Source organism: Aureobasidium melanogenum, assembly GCF_000721775.1.
Source record: "Aureobasidium melanogenum CBS 110374 unplaced genomic scaffold scaffold_7, whole genome shotgun sequence".
NCBI classification, from domain to species: domain Eukaryota; kingdom Fungi; phylum Ascomycota; class Dothideomycetes; order Dothideales; family Saccotheciaceae; genus Aureobasidium; species Aureobasidium melanogenum.
The window spans coordinates 631860-649667 of NW_024470059.1; the positions used below are offsets into that span (position 1 = coordinate 631860).

A 17808-nucleotide genomic window follows, 5' to 3' on the forward strand; every position below is an offset into this window, starting at 1 on the left:
ATCAAGATCAACGTTCCTGCATGAGGTTAGAAGGACGATAGATGATAGAGTAGGGCGGCAGAAGAAGGGAAAGCGGCATATGGAAACTACCTTAGGTAGTGAAAGTGTGGGGAGATAAGGGCGGGTTGCTGGGCAACGACAGAAACATCAACAAGGCAAGCCAGCCATGACGGCGGGGAAATGTTGTGCCAACAATACAATTCTCAGCTCTCTTGATTTAAGCTCTTGACAATCTCTCTATACATGGATGAGCGAGGCCATGGGCAAGCTGGCGTCGACCACAACACCCCTCACCAAGAAGCTCCCTCGTCGTCGTCGACCATCAAGATGCTGAAATCCATCCTGCCCAAAGAACACAGACGATCAAAGTCAAAGGACCTCGGTCGAGTCGCCTCCAACACGACTACCACGACTACAACCCAGATGGTACCTCTGCTGCCTCCCGACCACCCTCACTCGGCTGCCCAATCCACCGAAGACGGTCGCTCTAGCAGACAGGCCAAGAAGGAGAATGCTCCGCCGCACAAGCGTTCTAAAAGCACCGTATCACTGCGCTCCCTAGGCAGAGACAAGGAAAAGGACAAGGAAAAGAAAAGCCGAAAGGAAAGAGAAAAGGAGAAGCAGAGCCAGAAGAACACAAACGACCAGGACAACCGCGATGGCCGCACACGCATGAAGAAGACCAAATCATCTACCAGTCTCCGAGGCTTACTTGGAAAGATGAATCGCTCGTCCAAAGACCTCAGCGACACGCTACACGACAAGGAAAACCAGAGCCCACCACTCTCGGCTCAGGAACCCTCGGTCAACTCCGCTTGGCCTCAGAGCCCGCCCGTCATCCAACAGATCGATGCAGAGATTGATCGCTACACTCCCAAGGACTATACCCCTTCCAAACAACGCGACTTTTCCGCCTATGGTCATCCCGCCCTTCCGAGACCTTCCTCTTCTGGACGTCCAAAGAGTTTAGTCATTCCTGGCTCATCTTCCTTTCTCGATATGCTCAACCGGCCCATCAGTCGTGACAAAGAACGCGCGCAACTGAACTCACGCGGAAGCAACCACTCACGGGGCAGTGGCGAAGGCTTCGAAGACGGCAAACTTTCTTTTGATCGCAAAGTGAGCTCCAGCAGTAACGAACGTCCGGCACCAAAGCCACTGCCAAACATGCCTAAGCGTGGTCCAAGGGTCATGGCTGCTGTTGCCGCTTTTGATGAAAAGGCCAGAGAGAATATGGTGATAAAAGACGAGCAAAAGTTGGATCCTAAAACTGTTGATGCTGCCTTCGAGGCCGTCTTGGTAAACACATTTCCCTTCGTATACACTCGGCTCGTATGCTGATATGCATCTTCACAGGATTCACGCAACATTCCAGAGAACATGAGACAGAAGATGCGTACGCTGACACTGCGTGTCAAGGCCGACTTTGTCAAACAGGACAAGGGCGCGCTTAGCCCTACAAAACCAGAATCTCGACTTCCTTTCTTCCACGACGAGCCTGTTCAGCAACAGGCTGTCGAATCTGGTGACGAAGAAGTCAAGGAAGACCCTTCGAAACGGTCAAGGTCAAGAAGTAAGACTTTTACACTGACCAGAAGCGATGGGACTGCAAAGAAACAGAAGCAAGACAGCCGCCCCAACTCAATCCATATTCCAAGGTCATCAGGAACCTTGCCCAAGAACTCTGTTCCCCCATCACCTGGTCGAGGCCCACAAGCTGCTTGTCCTGATGAGTTTGTGGCCTACTTGGAGAACGTTCGCGATCCCGTTCAAATGGAAGTAGGTCGTCTACACAAGTTGCGTCTCTTGCTTCGAAATGAGACTGTCGCTTGGGTTGACAACTTCATATCACTTGGTGGAATGGCTCAAGTCGTGGATCTGCTCCACCGCATCATGCAGATTGAATGGCGCGAGGAGCATGAGGACCAACTGCTACATGAAGCATTGCTCTGCTTGAAGGGGCTTTGCACCACTGAAGTCGCTCTCAAAAATCTTTCTAACTTGGCCGATGCCCTCTTTCCTAAACTCCTGGCGATGCTTTTTGACGAAGAGAAAAAGGGGCCAAGTGAATTTACCACCAGAGGCATCATCATCAACATTCTTTGTAAGTCGAAACCAACCTTGTCTGGTCTATAAATCTAACGCAGACCTCTAGTCGCATACTTGGGCGCGGCGCGTGATGACAGACCACATGATCTTGCCCAAAGAGCTCGTGTGATCTTGGGCTATCTCGCAGACCCAAAGAAACCAGAGGAAGCACAGCCAGTATCTTTTGTGCTCAGCATGCGACAATCTCGACCGTACAAGGTGTGGTGCACGGAAGTCAGCAACGTGACGAAGGAAGTATTCTGGATCTTCCTACATCATCTCAATGTTATACCGCTTCCGAAGAAAGAGACTCCAAATGGAGACGGCTCGGCACCGACACAAGCAGATGGAAGCACGATTCCTGGTCAAAGTTATGCTCAGCGATTCTTTCCTGGAGATCGACCACCTGTTCCAGCTGCACCCTACATTGGTGGTGTCGAATGGGATGCAACCACATACATGACATCGCATCTTGATCTTGTAAACGGCCTCATTGCTTCACTTCTAACCCGAGAAGACCGCAACCAGCTGCGCTCCGAGCTCAAAGCCAGCGGCTGGGAAAAGATGATGGGCGGTACCATGCGCACATGTAAGGAGAAGTTCTACTGCGGTGTACATTCTGGCTTGCAAAACTGGATAGCCGCCGCTCAAGCCGATGGATGGGACATTGAATACGTGCGATATGGCCCAAGCAAGGAAGAAATGGCCGCGTCGAGTCCGAAGAAGAGTCCAAAGAAGACAGAGCCACCGCCACAAATTGGTCTTCCCGTCATACAGATGCCCAAGCTAACGCTAGGATTGGATCGATCTAATTCGACGCCCGCCTTTAACGCCAGTAACGATAACGATGGATGGTTGCTTTGACAAAGAACGTGGAGGTTTCATGATTACTTCTAAATTCTGTTTTTTTCTTTTCGCTTTCTCATTCTTGCAAGGCATTTCAATGGTGTTTCTGGAAAGGCTTTCATGGTGGCGTTATAGGTGTACATGTCTTCTGGAGGAAAGCAAAGTCTCGAGAGTGTGCACGTATCAAGTGCAAAGTCTGGTAGCATGTTAGGCTTCTATATATCCAAGTTCCCTCTCTATTACATATCCTTCTCTACCAGCTGGTCAGTTGTGTCGAACGGTCAAAGCCTCCTCGGAGCTGCTGTCCGGGCTTGACCACTTTGCCTTGGAGGACAGTGTAGCGGACAAGATTCTCGCAGTCTTGAGGCTTGATTCTGGCCAGCCATATGCACTGTGCGGCCTCATCTAGGGGCTTGCCATCAGGGGTCAGGCGTCTCCTGTAAATCAGAACATTTGCTGAGTACTTGTGGCCACCAACATGATTGATGAAATAGATTCCAACGCCTCCTGGACGTTCGTCATCAAAGTCACGGGCCAGTCCTAGAGGTCGCAAGTGTCTTTCGAATTCCTTCTTGAGTAATGGAGCGGACTGGCCGCATCTAGCATCTCTGGTTGCGTGAGAACACAACAGGATCAAGTAGTTGTGAGGGCAGTCTCTCATGTCCAGTCCTGAAGGCAAGGATGCCATGGTAAGAGAGTTGTCCGAGGCAGGATCGGCTAGGGGTGTCGTGTTTGTTGGCGCGGTACTGACGCAATGTTTTATAAGGTCTGGCACGGCGGCAGGAGTGACGTGGTCGACAAATTTGAAGGCGGGAAGAAGCAAGACGGTGGTGCGGACCTGGCCATCAGGATCTGAATGCGAAGTGTGCGGTATGGGCATGTTGGAGGCCGAGAGCATCATCTTCTATTGGGGGGTCAGTATGTATTACCTTGATGTGCTGTATGGGCTAGCCATCAACTTACGCCATTGGTGGGCTCTTCTGTTTTGGACACGGCCTCCATAACGCTGCCCTTCTCGTCGGCGACATCGCGTACCCAGTCGGTCTTTCCAGTAGCAACGATCAGATGAGTGTTCCAGCCATTGATGTTTCCGTAGAGCTTGTCGTCTTGATCAATCTCGAACTTGCGGGGATATTTGACCGAACATGATTCGCAGTCGTGCAGACAATCCTCGCCGTCAACAGCAGGATCGGTTTTTGTGAAGAGAGAGTCGACGTTCTTGGCCTTTCTGAACTCAGACGAAGGTGTAGGCGTGAAGCGATACGACAGGTTGCGAAGAAGCGAAGCCATTTTGGTCATGTTGACTCGGAGGGGAAACTATTGCGACTTTATCAGATCGACTCGCGCCCGCTGCCGATTGCCGACGCGACTCCCGCCCGTCACCATCTGCTCGAACAACATACCGACTTACGTACCTGTACGATATACTCTGAACTATGTTTGCGTGACCTGTCATTGACTTTGGCTGGGAATAAATGTGAGCTTTAATTACAGGGCCTGGTGCGGAAGCGAACAACAAGCATGACTGCCTTCATCCTGCCTCTTTATCACTCTTCACCTCGGACATCGCGGACTCGGAGCTCGGATTAAGATTCCTTCAACCAACACAACCTATCACTTCCTGGTCGCTATCACGGGCAATCTATCTACCTCAGGCGCTTACATGGCCACTCCAGCCGTCAAGTTTCTGACCGGTGCCCCTATAGCTACTGCCCTGGATTGGAATGATGAAGGCCTGCTCAGTACCCTTTCTTCGGCTTTGCAGAGACATCTGAACTATGCCGACTTGGCTCCTCCACCTACACCTGTGCCCACTCAACCTGTAGCCAAATGGAGATCCATCCCTCTAGCCGCTAACAAGACCTTCCATGAGAGTCCTGTCTTGCCTAGGACGCTGCCACATACCAACAAAAGTGCGCTGCCACACGCCATCACCAGCCTGCAAGGAGACCATGATGATTTCCTCGACCACTCATTTGCCTTTGAAGCAAATCTACAGTCTTCCCAGATTGCCTCCCATGACCACAGCCCAGAGGATGATCCAGAAGAAACGACGACATTTCTGACAGACGATTCCATCTATTCGACCGTGCTGGATGACTATGACACGACTGTCGTGTCTGTTGAACAATCCTTTGAAGACAACTCTGGACCTCGCTCAGGAGCAACATACAGACCTGTTGGTCCCATCATGAGCATCAAGGCCATTCCGACTGCAGAATACCTTCAACGCATACAGCCCCAGACCATGACTGTGAACCTACTGGTTGGTGTCATCAGCATAGCCCCTGCAAGAACAGTAACAACGCGGAAGGCAGGTCATGAAATGGACATCATCGAACTCACAGTCGGTGACGAGACCAAAGCAGGCTTTACTATCAGTTCATGGCACCAGGCTCAAGACTCTCAACAGCGACACAAGATTGAAGACAAGTCACGGACTGTGCTCTCTTCACTCCGCCCACAAGACGTCGTTCTCATTGAAAGAGTAGCACTCAGCTCTTTCCGCAATGCCGTCTTCGGCCAGTCTCTTAATCGGAGAGCGACCAAAAACACCACGGCATTCACAGTCTTGCACAAGGCACACGACTTCCGAGCAGACAGCGCACAAGATTCCACTTTTCCTCTGGCAGTAGAGCACAAGCTTGAGAGAGTCCGCGACTGGGTCTCGAGTTTTGTTGGACCAAGCGGCAAGCGTAAGGCACAATTGGAACCTTTGCCACGAGCTGGATCCAAGAAGAAAGGCAAGAGCGCTGTGATAGAAGAGTTTCTGCCAGCCGACTCGCAGCCATGATAGGTTCGGAAACCGCCGACTAGTAAAGTCACATGCCGCCATCCGCGCTAGCCGAATCAGGAGCGTGGCTGGTACTTGCGAGAGTTCTCGTAGCTCACGAGCAATGCAAGACAATAGGTTTTGTGATAGCTCCTACCAACAATCGATGAACGATGATTGTCGTTGCAATTATGATATCCAACCCATAGTAGAGCATTGACAAGGATGTGATTGGTTCCTACATTGTATCACAAGATACCGCTTAATTACAATTGACAAAGCTCGAAGCCGCACTTTGTGAGAGGATCGTATTCTGTGTATGTTCAACATGTTGTACACGAGAGGTATCGGGAAGAGAAGGGATATAATACATGAATGAAGGGGAAAGGATATCGTTTGTCAGAAACTTTTCACTGGCGACCAAGACCATACTTTTGAATGGTGCCTTGAATAGCATCCCACTTCAGTTCTTGAAGAGTGACGCCTTCTTCTTCGCCCTGTTGGATGACGACAGTGGGAGCACCACTGCCACCGCCGGGGTTCTTGACCATGCCGCCAAAGACTTGACGTGCGACATGGCGAAGCTCCGGAATGGAGACCTTGTCGATGCGAGCAATCATGTCCTTGACAGGAACCTTGCGTCCGTGGACCTGGACTTGACGGCCAAGGTCTTCGAGCTCGACCATGCGGCTCTCAAGGTTCATAAGCAGACTGCTCTTGAGTTGGTTTTTTGCACGCTTAACCTCTCCCTCCGTTAGGCGACCGATGCCTGTTTCCTTGCCTAGATTTGCGAGCTGCAAGCACATGACTTGGAGCATGTGGTTGACATAGGGGGTGGCACATGCAGCGCTGATACCAAAAATGCCACTGTCAGTGTAGGCGTGGTTGAAGGCGACGCAGTTCTCGACCCATCCGTGCTGATTCAAAACGTTGGTGTATAGACGACTGTACATACCCTTACCAGGGCCACCAGCGGAGAAAGAGCCACCACCTCCAAGGAGAGTCTGCAAGGTCGCGAGGGCGTAGATGGAGTCAGAGTTGATGGGCAGAGATTCAAAAGCAAGATGAATGTATGATAGGCGAGGGAGTGCAGGGTTGGGAGGGATAGGAAGATTTGGTAACGTCAGGAAGCCACCGGTGTAGTGGGCAGGTGAGGATGTGTCGACGGGAACATCAAGAGGATGGGGAATGATCTGAGAGGGATCGAGTGGTGAGACGGTGGCAGACTGAGAGGCAGAAGTTGAAAGGTTCTTGAAGAAGGGAATCTTGGAACTGAGCGTCGACTTCTGCTGTGGTTGCCGTGACTTTTGAGATGAGGGTTCTGTGGTAGCGAGCTTCTCAGCCTTCATGTCGCCAAAGTATTGTTCGGCCAGTTTGACGGCTTGGTGGTGCTCGACGCCAGCAAATGCAACAACCAGTCTCTCCGGGCGGAAGAATGCACGGCGGTAGGCGTCAACGGTACGCTTATCGATGCTTCCCAGACGATCGGCGGGACACAACAGAGGGTTTCCAAGAGTGTTGTCTTTGTAGGCAGCCATGTGAACCAACTCGGGCAGGATGAGGTCGGGCTTGCTCCAGATCTCACCAATCTCATATTCAGCTGTTTCGAGCTGACGGGAGACCTCTTCATCTGTGATCAGGGGATCGCGAATAGTCTCGGCGAGCAGAGCAGTAGCTGTAGGTACTGCACTGTTGAAAGTGGCGGCCTGGTACATGAGCGACTCGCGTGAAGAGGCGCATTGGATGTTGCCGCCTAGGGACTCGATCTCCTCGAGCATGCTGTCAGCGCTTCGCCGTGATGAAGACTTGAAGGCCAGACGGTCGATGATGTGTGAGACGCCGCGCAGAGCATCGTTTTCGTATCGCGAACCGGCATCTACATAGACACCGATGCCTGAAAAGGCACCAGGTACAGCCTCGCTGGCGACTCGGACGCCATTGGATAAGGTGGTGACTTGGTCGAGGTCGGCAGAGTCCTGAACAAGATGGGCGTTACTAAAACTGGCCGGTTGGAATGCGATGCGCTCTCTGCAGGCTTGGTGGGACATGGGCCTACCTTTGTGGGGCGGTCTACCGAAGCAAAAGCGCGCCGCGACACATGTCGAGACAAGAGGGAGTTAGCAGAGCGTGGTATGGCTCTGTTTAGTCGTAACATGATTGATTCTGGGTAAAAGAGGCTTTCTGTGCAGCATGCATGGGCTATTCTGTCATTGCTGTCCGAGTCGGCATGTTTGGCAAAAGTGCAAACGCCTCTCGGCCCCTAGTCCCGGCTTCGGACAAGACTCGACGGCTGACGCCTCTCCCGCCGCTCTACAGGCCTGGATCCAACATGTGATGCATCACGCGTGCAATTCTCTGTCTGGCTGTCGGCTGTTGGAGAGACTGAATTCCTCACTCAGCATTGAAGCAGTGCTTGCCAGGACAGTCGTCGCCGAGCGAGACATCGAGTCAGGATTTGGGGCTAGAAGACGGTACCAAGAATTCATTGAATAGTGACGAGGCTAGAAGCCATAACGCCCCGTCGAGAGCGTTGTTGCATTGACTGCACTGAGTAACTATGTGAGATGGCTTTGGGTCACTGTATGCGAGTGCGGCACGCACCAACTCACACGACTCCCTCTTCTCTCTCCTTCTCCTCTCTCTCTGTCTTGCCCACTTCTTTGTCGCTGCTGTCCTTGTCGTGTGCTCGCTCTGCATACTACCGTACGACTAACGTCTTTCTCATAAGCCAGACTCGGATTCCCGTGCTACACTCTCCAAGCGTGATCGCCCGCCGCAGTGACATAATACAGCCGCCTCTTTTTGCTTCGATACTCCAAGCGAGCGCTCGACTTTCGCTTGGATTCAAGCCTCTTTGTCTTGCCTACATCACACCATGTTTGGCAATTATTCACCGGCTGCAGCGTCGCTGTCGACCGTTAGTTCAGCTGCCAACTCGCCCGCTACGCCCGCTTCTCCGACTCGTCCTTCCCGACTCCGCGGTCTCTCATATCTCAGAAGTTATACCCACAACCACCTCCACTCAAGCTCAAATTCCACCAACCAAAATCAGTCCAACAACTCTTCAGCCACCCCGTCTCCTGCTCGTCCCTCCACCCTCAGTCGAAGTACCAGTTCTCCCGCCCGCAGCGCACGCGAGACGCCTCCGAGTCCCCCTCTTCGCAGCGATACCACTGCCAACGGCTGGATCCCTACTGTCGCCGGCCAGAGCGTCCTGTCCAGGCTCGCTACCTCGCCTCAACCAACCCAATCCGATTCATCTACTCCAAACATGACCCGTACAAGAGCTGCCACTGTCAGTCAGGATGCCCCTCCCGCCGACAACAACCCCGCTCCAGCCACCACCTCGACCACCGACACTGCCGAGTCTGCTGCTACTGCGCCGGCGCAAGCTACATCCACCGACAAAAAGGAAGCCCCGACCATTCGTTTCATCCCCCATCATGAGCCTCGTGCTTCGAGGCCGTCCCTCACCTTTCCTATCATCACACGCACAATTGCCGCTGCTGGTCAGCGAGTAAAGGTCGGTAGATATTCCGAAAGAGATCAGGCCGTCGATTCGCAAGCAAGTGCCAAAACCGCAGCTCCCGTTGGCTTCAAGAGCAAGGTCGTCAGTCGCAGGCATTGTGAGCTCTGGTGCGACAATGGTCAGTGGTTCATCAAAGACGTTAAGAGTAGTTCCGGCACCTTTTTGAATCATGTGCGCCTGAGCAGTCCAGGCATGGAGAGTCGTGCATATCCTCTCAACGATGGTGATATCGTTCAGCTGGGCATTGATTTTAAAGGTGGAGAAGAGGTCATCTTCCGTTGTGTCAAGATTCGTATCGAATGCAACAGAGGTTGGCAGAAGAGCTTGAACCAGTTCAAGTAAGTTTCATCATCCGTGCGCCAGAACGCAATGGCGCAGTTGCTAACCTTTATAGCACTGCAACACACAAAAATATCCTCAAACAGGCAAAGGTCAACAACGCTAAAGACACCGACGCTCAATCGACCCACAGCTCCGAGTGTTCCATCTGCTTGAATCCTGTTGCTCCATGTCAGGCTCTTTTTGTTGCTCCATGCTCGCACGTGTGGCACTACAAGTGTATCCGCACTCTTATCTATCCAAGCTGGCCGAGCTTCCAATGTCCAAATTGTCGTGCGTACGCCGATCTGGAAGCCGATGTTGAGCCTCCGGAAGAAGAGTACGAAAGCGAGGACGCCGAGGACGTGATCCAAGCTTCAGCAAGCACCCAACCAAAATCACCTGAACCTGAACCGCTTCCTGCTATAGAGACTGGCAGTGGTCTCGAGGATGAAGACTTGACTGCTATGATGAACAGTGTCTCCATGGGCTCGACCTCGCCATCTCAAAATCCTTCTGGCACAGACTCGAGCTCGGATGTCGAAGCTGGGCTCTCGCGAGGCTCAATATCAGCGCCTGTACCCATCGTCGCTTCGACGAATGCACCAATCAACAGGAATTTGCCCGACTCTATCATGGCACGGTCAGCAACGCCCACCTCTTCCGCGCCCTTTGCTTTAGCTGCAGCTACCTTAGCACCTATGGGTGATGGACAAAACACACCCATGAATGATGCTGGTCCGTTCGTCTTTGATAATTCGAGACGTGTTGCTGCACAACGAAATATTACAGACATTGCTCGCGAGCCTGTCCCCGAGCAACCTGAGGAGCATGCTTCATGAGCATTGTTCGTTTCTTCTTTTTCAAACACTCTAGTTTGAAGTCGTGAAAACCTGGACATGGTTGATTTGTGGTTGTTGATAAAGCACGTTAGGCGGTCTGTTCAGTGCTTTTGTTCTCAGTTCCACGTGGCTGGACTGTTCTTTATTCTTATCATCTCGTTCTAGCGAACCACTGGGTTGGGCAAGGGACAGGAAGAGAGACACACCAAAACAAAAGCTGGTCTTGCAGAGGAGACTGCTCTTTGGAATGCAACCCCCTTTTTGCTAATTTATATAATCTTGTCATTACTTGTAATCCAATTTGCTTATACCCTGCTAATGCATATTCTGGTTTGATTATCGTGCTCGTGAAAAGAAGAGTTCTCAGTAGGATAGTTACGAGCTGCAAGCTGTTCCCGGGCACAGCTACATGGCGAGCTCGTTGCTTTTGTACGCACAAAGATGGATGCTGGAGGATGATTGATAGATAAAGTGAAGAACACCGCTAGCGCTATGCATATCTAGAGAGCTGTTCACTTATAGCTGGCTTTTGTCTAAGGACGTGACAGCAGTCCAGTATCGGCTTCAATCTAGAGTTTACTCTTGCCAATGCCCCATACTTGAGCCTCGGGGTTGTTCTCCTTCGATCCTACAGTGCCGTGCTCGCTCTTGGGTTTGGCCGAAGGGTCCTGGATGGGCTTTCCCTCCATATCGCTCTCAGGGAGTTCATCCACGTATAGCGACTTCGCCTTGTTGATGGTCTCTAGAGCTTCGCGCTCGATACGTGAGACGAGGTCTGCACATGTCGGGATATCGTGAATCAAACCAATGACTTGGCCAGCGGTCCAAACCTGAACGTCTCCAAGTCAGTAAAACACTCTTGAGGAATCGTCAAGATTCACCTACACCGTGCTCTGGGTCTCCGTTCAAGAAGACCTCCCTGCCTCGCTTTCCACTGACGTAGGGAGCGACCTCCTCGAATTTACCAGTTGGACTTTCTCTTTCAATCTTGATGGCGTCTCTTGCGACCTTGTTGGAGAACATTCTGCTGGTGTTTTTCCATCGTCGAAGGACTAGCTCGGTATCTGTTTCTTGTGCCTTGACGATCGACTCTTTGATGTTTTGGTGGATGGGAGCTTCTACTGTGCACATGAATCTTGTGCCCATGTTGATGCCTTCGGCTCCGAGGGAAAGTGCAGCAGCAAGACCCTGACCATCAGCAAATCCACCCGAGGCGATGAAGGGAATCTTGAGTTCCTGACGAGCTCTTGAGAGAAGGATGAAATTTGTAATGTCCGTCTCGCCAACGTGTCCAGCGCATTCCATTCCATCGATGCTAAGGAAGTCGACTCCGAGCTTCATGGCAGACAAGGCGTGACGTACGGTGGTACATTTGTGCAGGATGATGATGGGAGGGTTGGCGGCTTTCAATTGCTTGATGACAGGTGCAGGGTTATTGCCTGCTGTCTCGACGATTCGGATGCCTTCCTCAATGATAACGCGAGCGTAGGCAGGATAATCCGGAGGTTGAAGGGCGGGGAGTAGAGTCAAGTTTACACCAAAAGGTTTCGAGGTCATCTTTCGGCATCTTCGAATCTCCCTGCGTCTTGTTAGCCAGTTCCACCGTCTCGTTGGACGCTTGCAAGAGTACTTTACTTTCTCAGATCTTCAGGGGATGGCTGTGTGAGTGCTGTAAGAATGCCTAAACCTCCTGCGTTTGAGACGGCACTGGCGAGCTCTGCATAGCCCACCCACATCATGCCTGATCATTGTCAGTACCTAAGACATATGACATTTCTGGTAATCCAAAATGCCTACACACCTCCTTGGACCACGGGGATTTTGATCCCAAGTTTACGCGTAAGAGCAGTGTTGAAGGGCATTTTGAGTTTGAGTGTGTTTGCTATCTGGTTTGAACAGAAATGTACATCTGCAAGAGATCACATCTTGTATGCTTGTGGATGATGCTGTCAAGCACACCCCTCAGGAAGCCGCCCATCACCTCATGCCTCGGCTCGGTTCGGCCCCGAATTTATGCATGTGGAAGACGCTCAGACAAACACCCTCGTGGCCATAATTATACAGTTTTTAGTACGGTACATGATCGAATGTCTCCATCATTCCAAAAGTTGGTATGCTTTCATACAAGACAACTCAGAGTAGCTCTCAAGCCATGTGTAATTTGGGGAAATGACAGAGATTGCGTAGCATGTGAGCATGACAACGCCTCGCTTAAGCATGTCGAACGAAAAAAAAAAAGGAAAAAAAAGCCCATACATCACAACGTTGAAGGAGAGTAAATGCCCAAACCGATCCCCTAGCGAAATAAAGAAAAAGCAAAGAACCACACATCTTCGTTCCGTAGGACGTAGAAAAGAGTCAATCACCCAGGCTAAAACAAAAGCCTACAAAGGAAAAAGGACACCCTCTCAGACCATCACAACTCACCAATTGTTGCATCTACGCTACCGCTGGAAGTGCTCAGGTCCATGGCACTGCTAGCCTCTCCTTTTTGCGCAACGACGTGTGCTCCAACAGCTCCCGACCATCGCTTCAACACCTCAACATCTTTTCCGCGAAGCTTAACACTTCCTGACATTGTCACGGCCTCAATCTTTCCCTCCCATTGTTGGGGATATTTGATGTGCAAACTTCCAGATTTGGTCTTGTGAACACTTCTCAGATGTCCCATTACGTCTTCTGGGTCCTCGTAGGATGGCAGTACATTGACATGGATTCCTCCCACAGCGGATTCCGTGCGCAGCCAGCTTCCAGTACTGTCAGCCGTGTATGGTAAAACGTTGACATCAATTGAGCCACTGGATGTAGTGATATCAGTGTTGATACCATGGATGTAATTTCCGTGAACTGATCCACTTCTGCTCTCAACTTTTGTGTGGTAGAAACGTGGCGGGATTTCGGCGATCGTGCTAGACATGGGGAAAATGGCCTTGATGCCTCCAGATACAGTGATTGCCTCAAATGAAGCAGGTCGAGGATCGGTTGGGCTCTCTGCTTTTGGTTCCACGTTTATGTTGATGTTACCCGATACTGTTTTGACTGAAAGTACGTCCTTTAAAGAAAAGCGGCCACTAATACTTCCTGAAACAGTGTCTATACGAGTCTCTCGCCCACTCTCCCAGTATGCAGCGTAGAGAGATCCTATGACCGTAATAAAATCGGTGTTGTTACTGATGTAGTACGCATCGCTTTGACCTGACCGCGTGGTTTCGAGGGACGGTGGAAACAGACCGGGTTCAACTCTGATGTCAAGATGCTCGGTCGCAATTTCCAAGTGCTCGAGTTGAGCTCCAGGTTTGATCCAGATACGCAAATCAATCTCCATGCAAGCTCTATATGAGCTTGGTGAGTAAGCAGGAGCATTCACTCGTAAGCTCTCGCCTGTATATTCAATCTTGAATTGTGAATGTTGCGCAGCTGTCGATTTTGCAATTCGCAACTCGATGTACAGAGGATGTTCCTGGTCCTCTTCGCCGAGCATAACTCGCACCTGGCCATTGATGTCGCTCGAAGGATTGTGTGCTCCTTCAGTTATTTCGACAAAGCTAAAGCTACGTGGCGCATGAAAAGTGAAAGTTTGAGGGTCGCCGATGGATCCGATGTTGCATCTCATATAGTGAGGGAAGCCATCGACAGGAGAAGGGCTGCCATTGCCGCTATTCTTTGTTGTACATTAGTGCGGACACCTGTAAAAGGGCGTAAAGGTGCAAGGCTTACTGAATCTTGACTTTTGTCGTGCTTGACCGTTGTTACAGTCAGTAGTCCGATGAGAGAACACGTAAGAATAAAGACTAGGCATGCAAGAGCCTTTCGGTTGGTCAAGATGTTGCGCTTTTTGGTCACTTTCCTTCCGTCTTGAGCATTGCGTTCCGGATCGCCCATGCTCTCTGGCTCCTCTGTCCGCGTGTAAGTCGATGTGGTCGCATCTTGATGGTGAAATTCGTTTGGCCGGACAAGATTTGAGTCGTTCCGAGCAACATATGGCGGAGTTCCGTATAACCTCGTCACGTCGGCATAGGCTGGGGGAGGTGGTGAAGTGCTCAACAGTGGTGTGTTTTCGCTCACTCGTTTCCTGGTTTTTGGTCCAGAATGGTGTCGCAAAGCTGGTGCGGCCAAAGGTGCCTCTTCGTCGAGGTCAGAGTAGTCCGTGTCATCGTCGTGGACCGCCGACACCATCTTGTTGGACGTGCAGTTTGTTGAGCAGCATCTCGAAAAACGAGTCGCGCACCTTGCTCGTATTATCAAACAGTATTGTCAGACAGCCACCCTCGTGACAGCCTTGTTGATTGCACTATCCCCCGCTCTCACTTGTCCAATGGCAGAGCCCGATAAGGCAGGCTCTCTTGAATCCTTCTAAGTGATCCTTTCGGCGTTAAGCTGTTCTACCTTATTAACACCGCCGCCATACCAACCATACCAAACATATAGGCACTTCCGCATATGCAAGTTCAAGCAGCGATCAAGGCACATGTACTCGAGTCTCCAGCATATGATAAGCGTGCTTTCATTCCATGGGGTATCATGTGAAAAGAAAAGAAAAAGAAATATAAAATGGCTAATCGTAGAGTTATGCCTCCATCAAAAGCCCAGCTCGTCATCGCTGATATCTACAAACTTGTCGCTGGCTCGTTTTGTTGGAAGTAAGCTCTTACTAAAAGACTTTGGTGGCACCACTTTCCTCGCAACAGATGTCCTGTGACTTGGCTTGGAGCAACCCATTGCCAGTTCGTCCATCTCACTTTCGGACGAATCGGATCTCTCCTCCTCAGTGTAAACCTGGTCCGAAGCTTGGGATGGTTGACGAGTTGTTTTCGAAGCCAGCGAAGACATACTTGGTTCCCGTTCCTCCAGTGTCTGACATTTTCTCTTCTTTGCCGGTCTTTGCGCTATGTCAAATCTGTTCTCGGGCAAAACAGACTGATGAGTCTCTGAAGGTTCGGCAACAATTCGAGCTGCGCTTGACGTTCTACCCTGAGGAGCCGGAGGCCATGGCAACTTCCTGATCATGGGTATATCATTTGACTGTGTTGTCGCTTCGTGTGCCTGGAGAATGGTTCTTGAGCATGATGGCGTCTGCGAATCGAAACCTAGCACATCCGGTGACGCCAACAGATTTGAGATATTGACCGCCTTACGATGAATTTTCGGTGTTTCCTTGTTGTCACTGAGATAGCCACTGTCGTCTAGATCACTGTCTTGATCGGAGACAGATCCTGATCGGCCCCTGTTCGCCATGACAGGGACCCGTCCGGCCTTCCTCGTGCGTACTGGCGATGCGACAATCCATTCGCACAGGCCTTCTTCCCATCGCAACCCCTGTTCCGCAACGGTAGCATCAATATGACGCGAGCCGAAGGTTGTGCTCTGGGTACTCAAAGGCCCCGGTTGTGACATGGCAACCTCGACGTCATTCAAGAAGTTCCGGCTCCTTTGTGTGGCAGATATTTTGGCAGAGAGCAACGAGCTCTCTAATGCCCATTGTTTTAAGAATGAATTTGTCATGTCTGATTCGTGTTGACCGTCTTCCAGGATCAATCGGACGAGATTTTCTAGATAGGATTGACTGTCCGAGTGAAGGCTCTGTCCGCAGCATCGAGATAGATCGACAAGGAATGAAGCAGCACGCTCAACCATCGATTGGGTGCGATTTGAGCCATTGCTTCCGTGTACGGCAACCATGCCTTGCAAGATTTCCTCCTGCCCAAGAAGTGTCGTTGTATGGCTATTCTGGTCATATTTGACACCCAGTATGAGGCTGCTTGCAAGAAGAGTGAAACAGACTGTCCGCTGTTGATGACTTGAGCTTTTCGTGCTGGATCTGAGCTCATCGAGTTTTGTAAGTACGATTACCGAGAGACGCGTGAGGAGCGATTCTGCAGCAGTGCATCTCCTTGAGCTGTCATTCCGATCGTTTGTGGTGCGCTCTATCAAGACGATTGCTGTGAGCACAGTAATAATGCTGACTATTGTATTGGTGAGTGACTTTTCCAATTTCAGCCAGTTATCAAATTTGCCCTCTGGTCCTTGTCGCGCAGCATGTTCTTGAATCAACTCTTTCTCCGAGACTTGAGAAATGCGACGTTGAAGAAACTGCAAGATGTGGTTGATGTCTCCAGATTGTGAAGCGAGTGCTCTGATCATGCCACTCGACAGAGTGACCATGTCGTGAGTTGCCAACCACGACAGCTTCAGACGACCAGACGAAAACAGCGCACCGAGGAGGCGAATGAATGTCTCGTTGTCAGCACTGGCTGGCTGCATGGACGTCAAGCTCAATAGACACCCATCAAATAGACGAGAATTCACACCAAGAGGGCGTTTCATCGGCAAAGATCGGGCATATGCAAGAAGGAGGTCTTCTGATACCTTATGAAGACCATGTTTGGCAGGCATCCTCGCAAGTTCTGCCCTGGTCTCTGTTGCTACAAGTTTGTCCCTGATGATCTCATGGACAAGACTCACGCCGTGTGCAATTACCACTTCGCGTAGACCTGACCATCCGTGTCCAGTAACCGAGCCGAGATCCTCCAGCTCTTCGTAGACCTCAGCAGAGACGTCTGTATCATCATCTTCATCAACACTTTTACGCCAATTTTCTTCTGCTCGGATGTAGTCTGGAACTCTCCGTAGGCACATACTCAGGAGCGATGAGACCCCTTTCCGTGCCGGCTCTTGACGGTCTGTAGAGTTGGTTCTTTGTAACAGCAATGAGAAACCATCAGTGACTCCTTGGTGTAGCTCGAAAGTTCTCTCGTAGTTCTGTCTGCCTTGCAGTTCAATACTCTGTTTTGCGATCGGTGCCCGAGTGAACGGATCCTGCCGTTGACGGCTAGATTTTCTTGCCACAGGCAGAGCTCTCGAAGCACATGGACTGTTCGAGGTTTCCAGACTCAAAATTTCATGCTTGATGGGTGTCCCTCTTCTCAACGCACGTGCTTTGAATGGAGTTGGTAATGATACCAAACATGCTTGAGGACTATTTGTCTGACCAGATGGTGGCTTAGAGTTGCGATGCCGGACTGAGTACTTCTTCAGCTGGCACTTGGTGCCGTGGTCCGAAGGTAGCCAAGTAGGATCTGAAGATTCAGTATTGATGTTGGTGCGAGCAACTTTTTCTCCGGATTGATTTTGTGTCTTGACTACCGATATGGATTCTTCCAGAACGTCTCGAGATAATTCGGAATTCAAGGTGTACTGGTGTCTTCTCAATGGAGCGATCCTGGAAGCAATTGGTCTTAGAAGTCGTTGGCATTTTGCGGCCGTCCAGAACTCTACTCGTTCCTGTCGCTTCCTTTTACGGTCCATCCTGACGAGGTAAATATGCTCTATAATATTCCGGGTATCATGCTTTGCTATTTCTGTTCTTCAATTCATGCTGTGTTTGTCGATATAATTTAATGTCAAGGCGAAAC

General features: G+C 50.7%; 8 protein-coding genes across 8 annotated transcripts; 3 read left to right on the forward strand and 5 right to left on the reverse strand.

Moving 5' to 3' along the window:
* Window positions 1–327: 327 nt before the first annotated feature.
* On the forward strand, window positions 328–2952 carry M437DRAFT_45920 (uncharacterized protein; the record flags this gene model as incomplete). The annotated part of the gene is made up of 3 exons (XM_041021177.1): window positions 328–1299; window positions 1357–2104; window positions 2156–2952. The coding sequence occupies 3 exons, from the start codon at window positions 328–330 to the stop codon at window positions 2950–2952; spliced, it is 2517 nt and encodes an 838-aa protein (XP_040880957.1).
* Window positions 2953–3187: 235 nt separating this feature from the next.
* Window positions 3188–4233, reverse strand: M437DRAFT_45635 (sucrase/ferredoxin domain protein; the record flags this gene model as incomplete). The annotated part of the gene is made up of 2 exons (XM_041021118.1): window positions 3188–3838; window positions 3898–4233. The coding sequence occupies 2 exons, from the start codon at window positions 4231–4233 to the stop codon at window positions 3188–3190; spliced, it is 987 nt and encodes a 328-aa protein (XP_040880958.1).
* An 889-nt stretch (window positions 4234–5122) lies between these two features.
* Window positions 5123–5728, forward strand: M437DRAFT_45727 (uncharacterized protein; the record flags this gene model as incomplete). The annotated part of the gene is made up of 1 exon (XM_041021134.1): window positions 5123–5728. A coding segment is annotated over one exon (606 nt), but the record flags the coding sequence as incomplete, so codon positions are not given.
* A 389-nt stretch (window positions 5729–6117) lies between these two features.
* On the reverse strand, window positions 6118–7755 carry M437DRAFT_83637 (uncharacterized protein; the record flags this gene model as incomplete). Its single annotated transcript, XM_041027972.1, has 1 exon — window positions 6118–7755. One exon carries the CDS (start codon window positions 7753–7755, stop codon window positions 6118–6120), a length of 1638 nt encoding a protein of 545 aa, XP_040880960.1.
* Window positions 7756–8978: 1223 nt separating this feature from the next.
* Window positions 8979–9892, forward strand: M437DRAFT_45725 (SMAD/FHA domain-containing protein; the record flags this gene model as incomplete). Its single annotated transcript, XM_041021133.1, has 2 exons — window positions 8979–9574; window positions 9631–9892. Coding segments are annotated over 2 exons (858 nt in total), but the record flags the coding sequence as incomplete, so codon positions are not given.
* A 1073-nt stretch (window positions 9893–10965) lies between these two features.
* M437DRAFT_65236 (2-nitropropane dioxygenase) lies at window positions 10966–12258 on the reverse strand (the record flags this gene model as incomplete). Its single annotated transcript, XM_041024560.1, has 4 exons — window positions 10966–11226; window positions 11282–11975; window positions 12032–12137; window positions 12198–12258. The coding sequence occupies 4 exons, from the start codon at window positions 12256–12258 to the stop codon at window positions 10966–10968; spliced, it is 1122 nt and encodes a 373-aa protein (XP_040880962.1).
* Window positions 12259–12812: 554 nt separating this feature from the next.
* Window positions 12813–14572, reverse strand: M437DRAFT_46085 (uncharacterized protein; the record flags this gene model as incomplete). Its single annotated transcript, XM_041021205.1, has 2 exons — window positions 12813–14057; window positions 14114–14572. 2 exons carry the CDS (start codon window positions 14570–14572, stop codon window positions 12813–12815), a joined length of 1704 nt encoding a protein of 567 aa, XP_040880963.1.
* A 402-nt stretch (window positions 14573–14974) lies between these two features.
* On the reverse strand, window positions 14975–17701 carry M437DRAFT_65238 (uncharacterized protein; the record flags this gene model as incomplete). The annotated part of the gene is made up of 1 exon (XM_041024561.1): window positions 14975–17701. One exon carries the CDS (start codon window positions 17699–17701, stop codon window positions 14975–14977), a length of 2727 nt encoding a protein of 908 aa, XP_040880964.1.
* Between the last annotated feature and the right edge of the window lie 107 nt (window positions 17702–17808).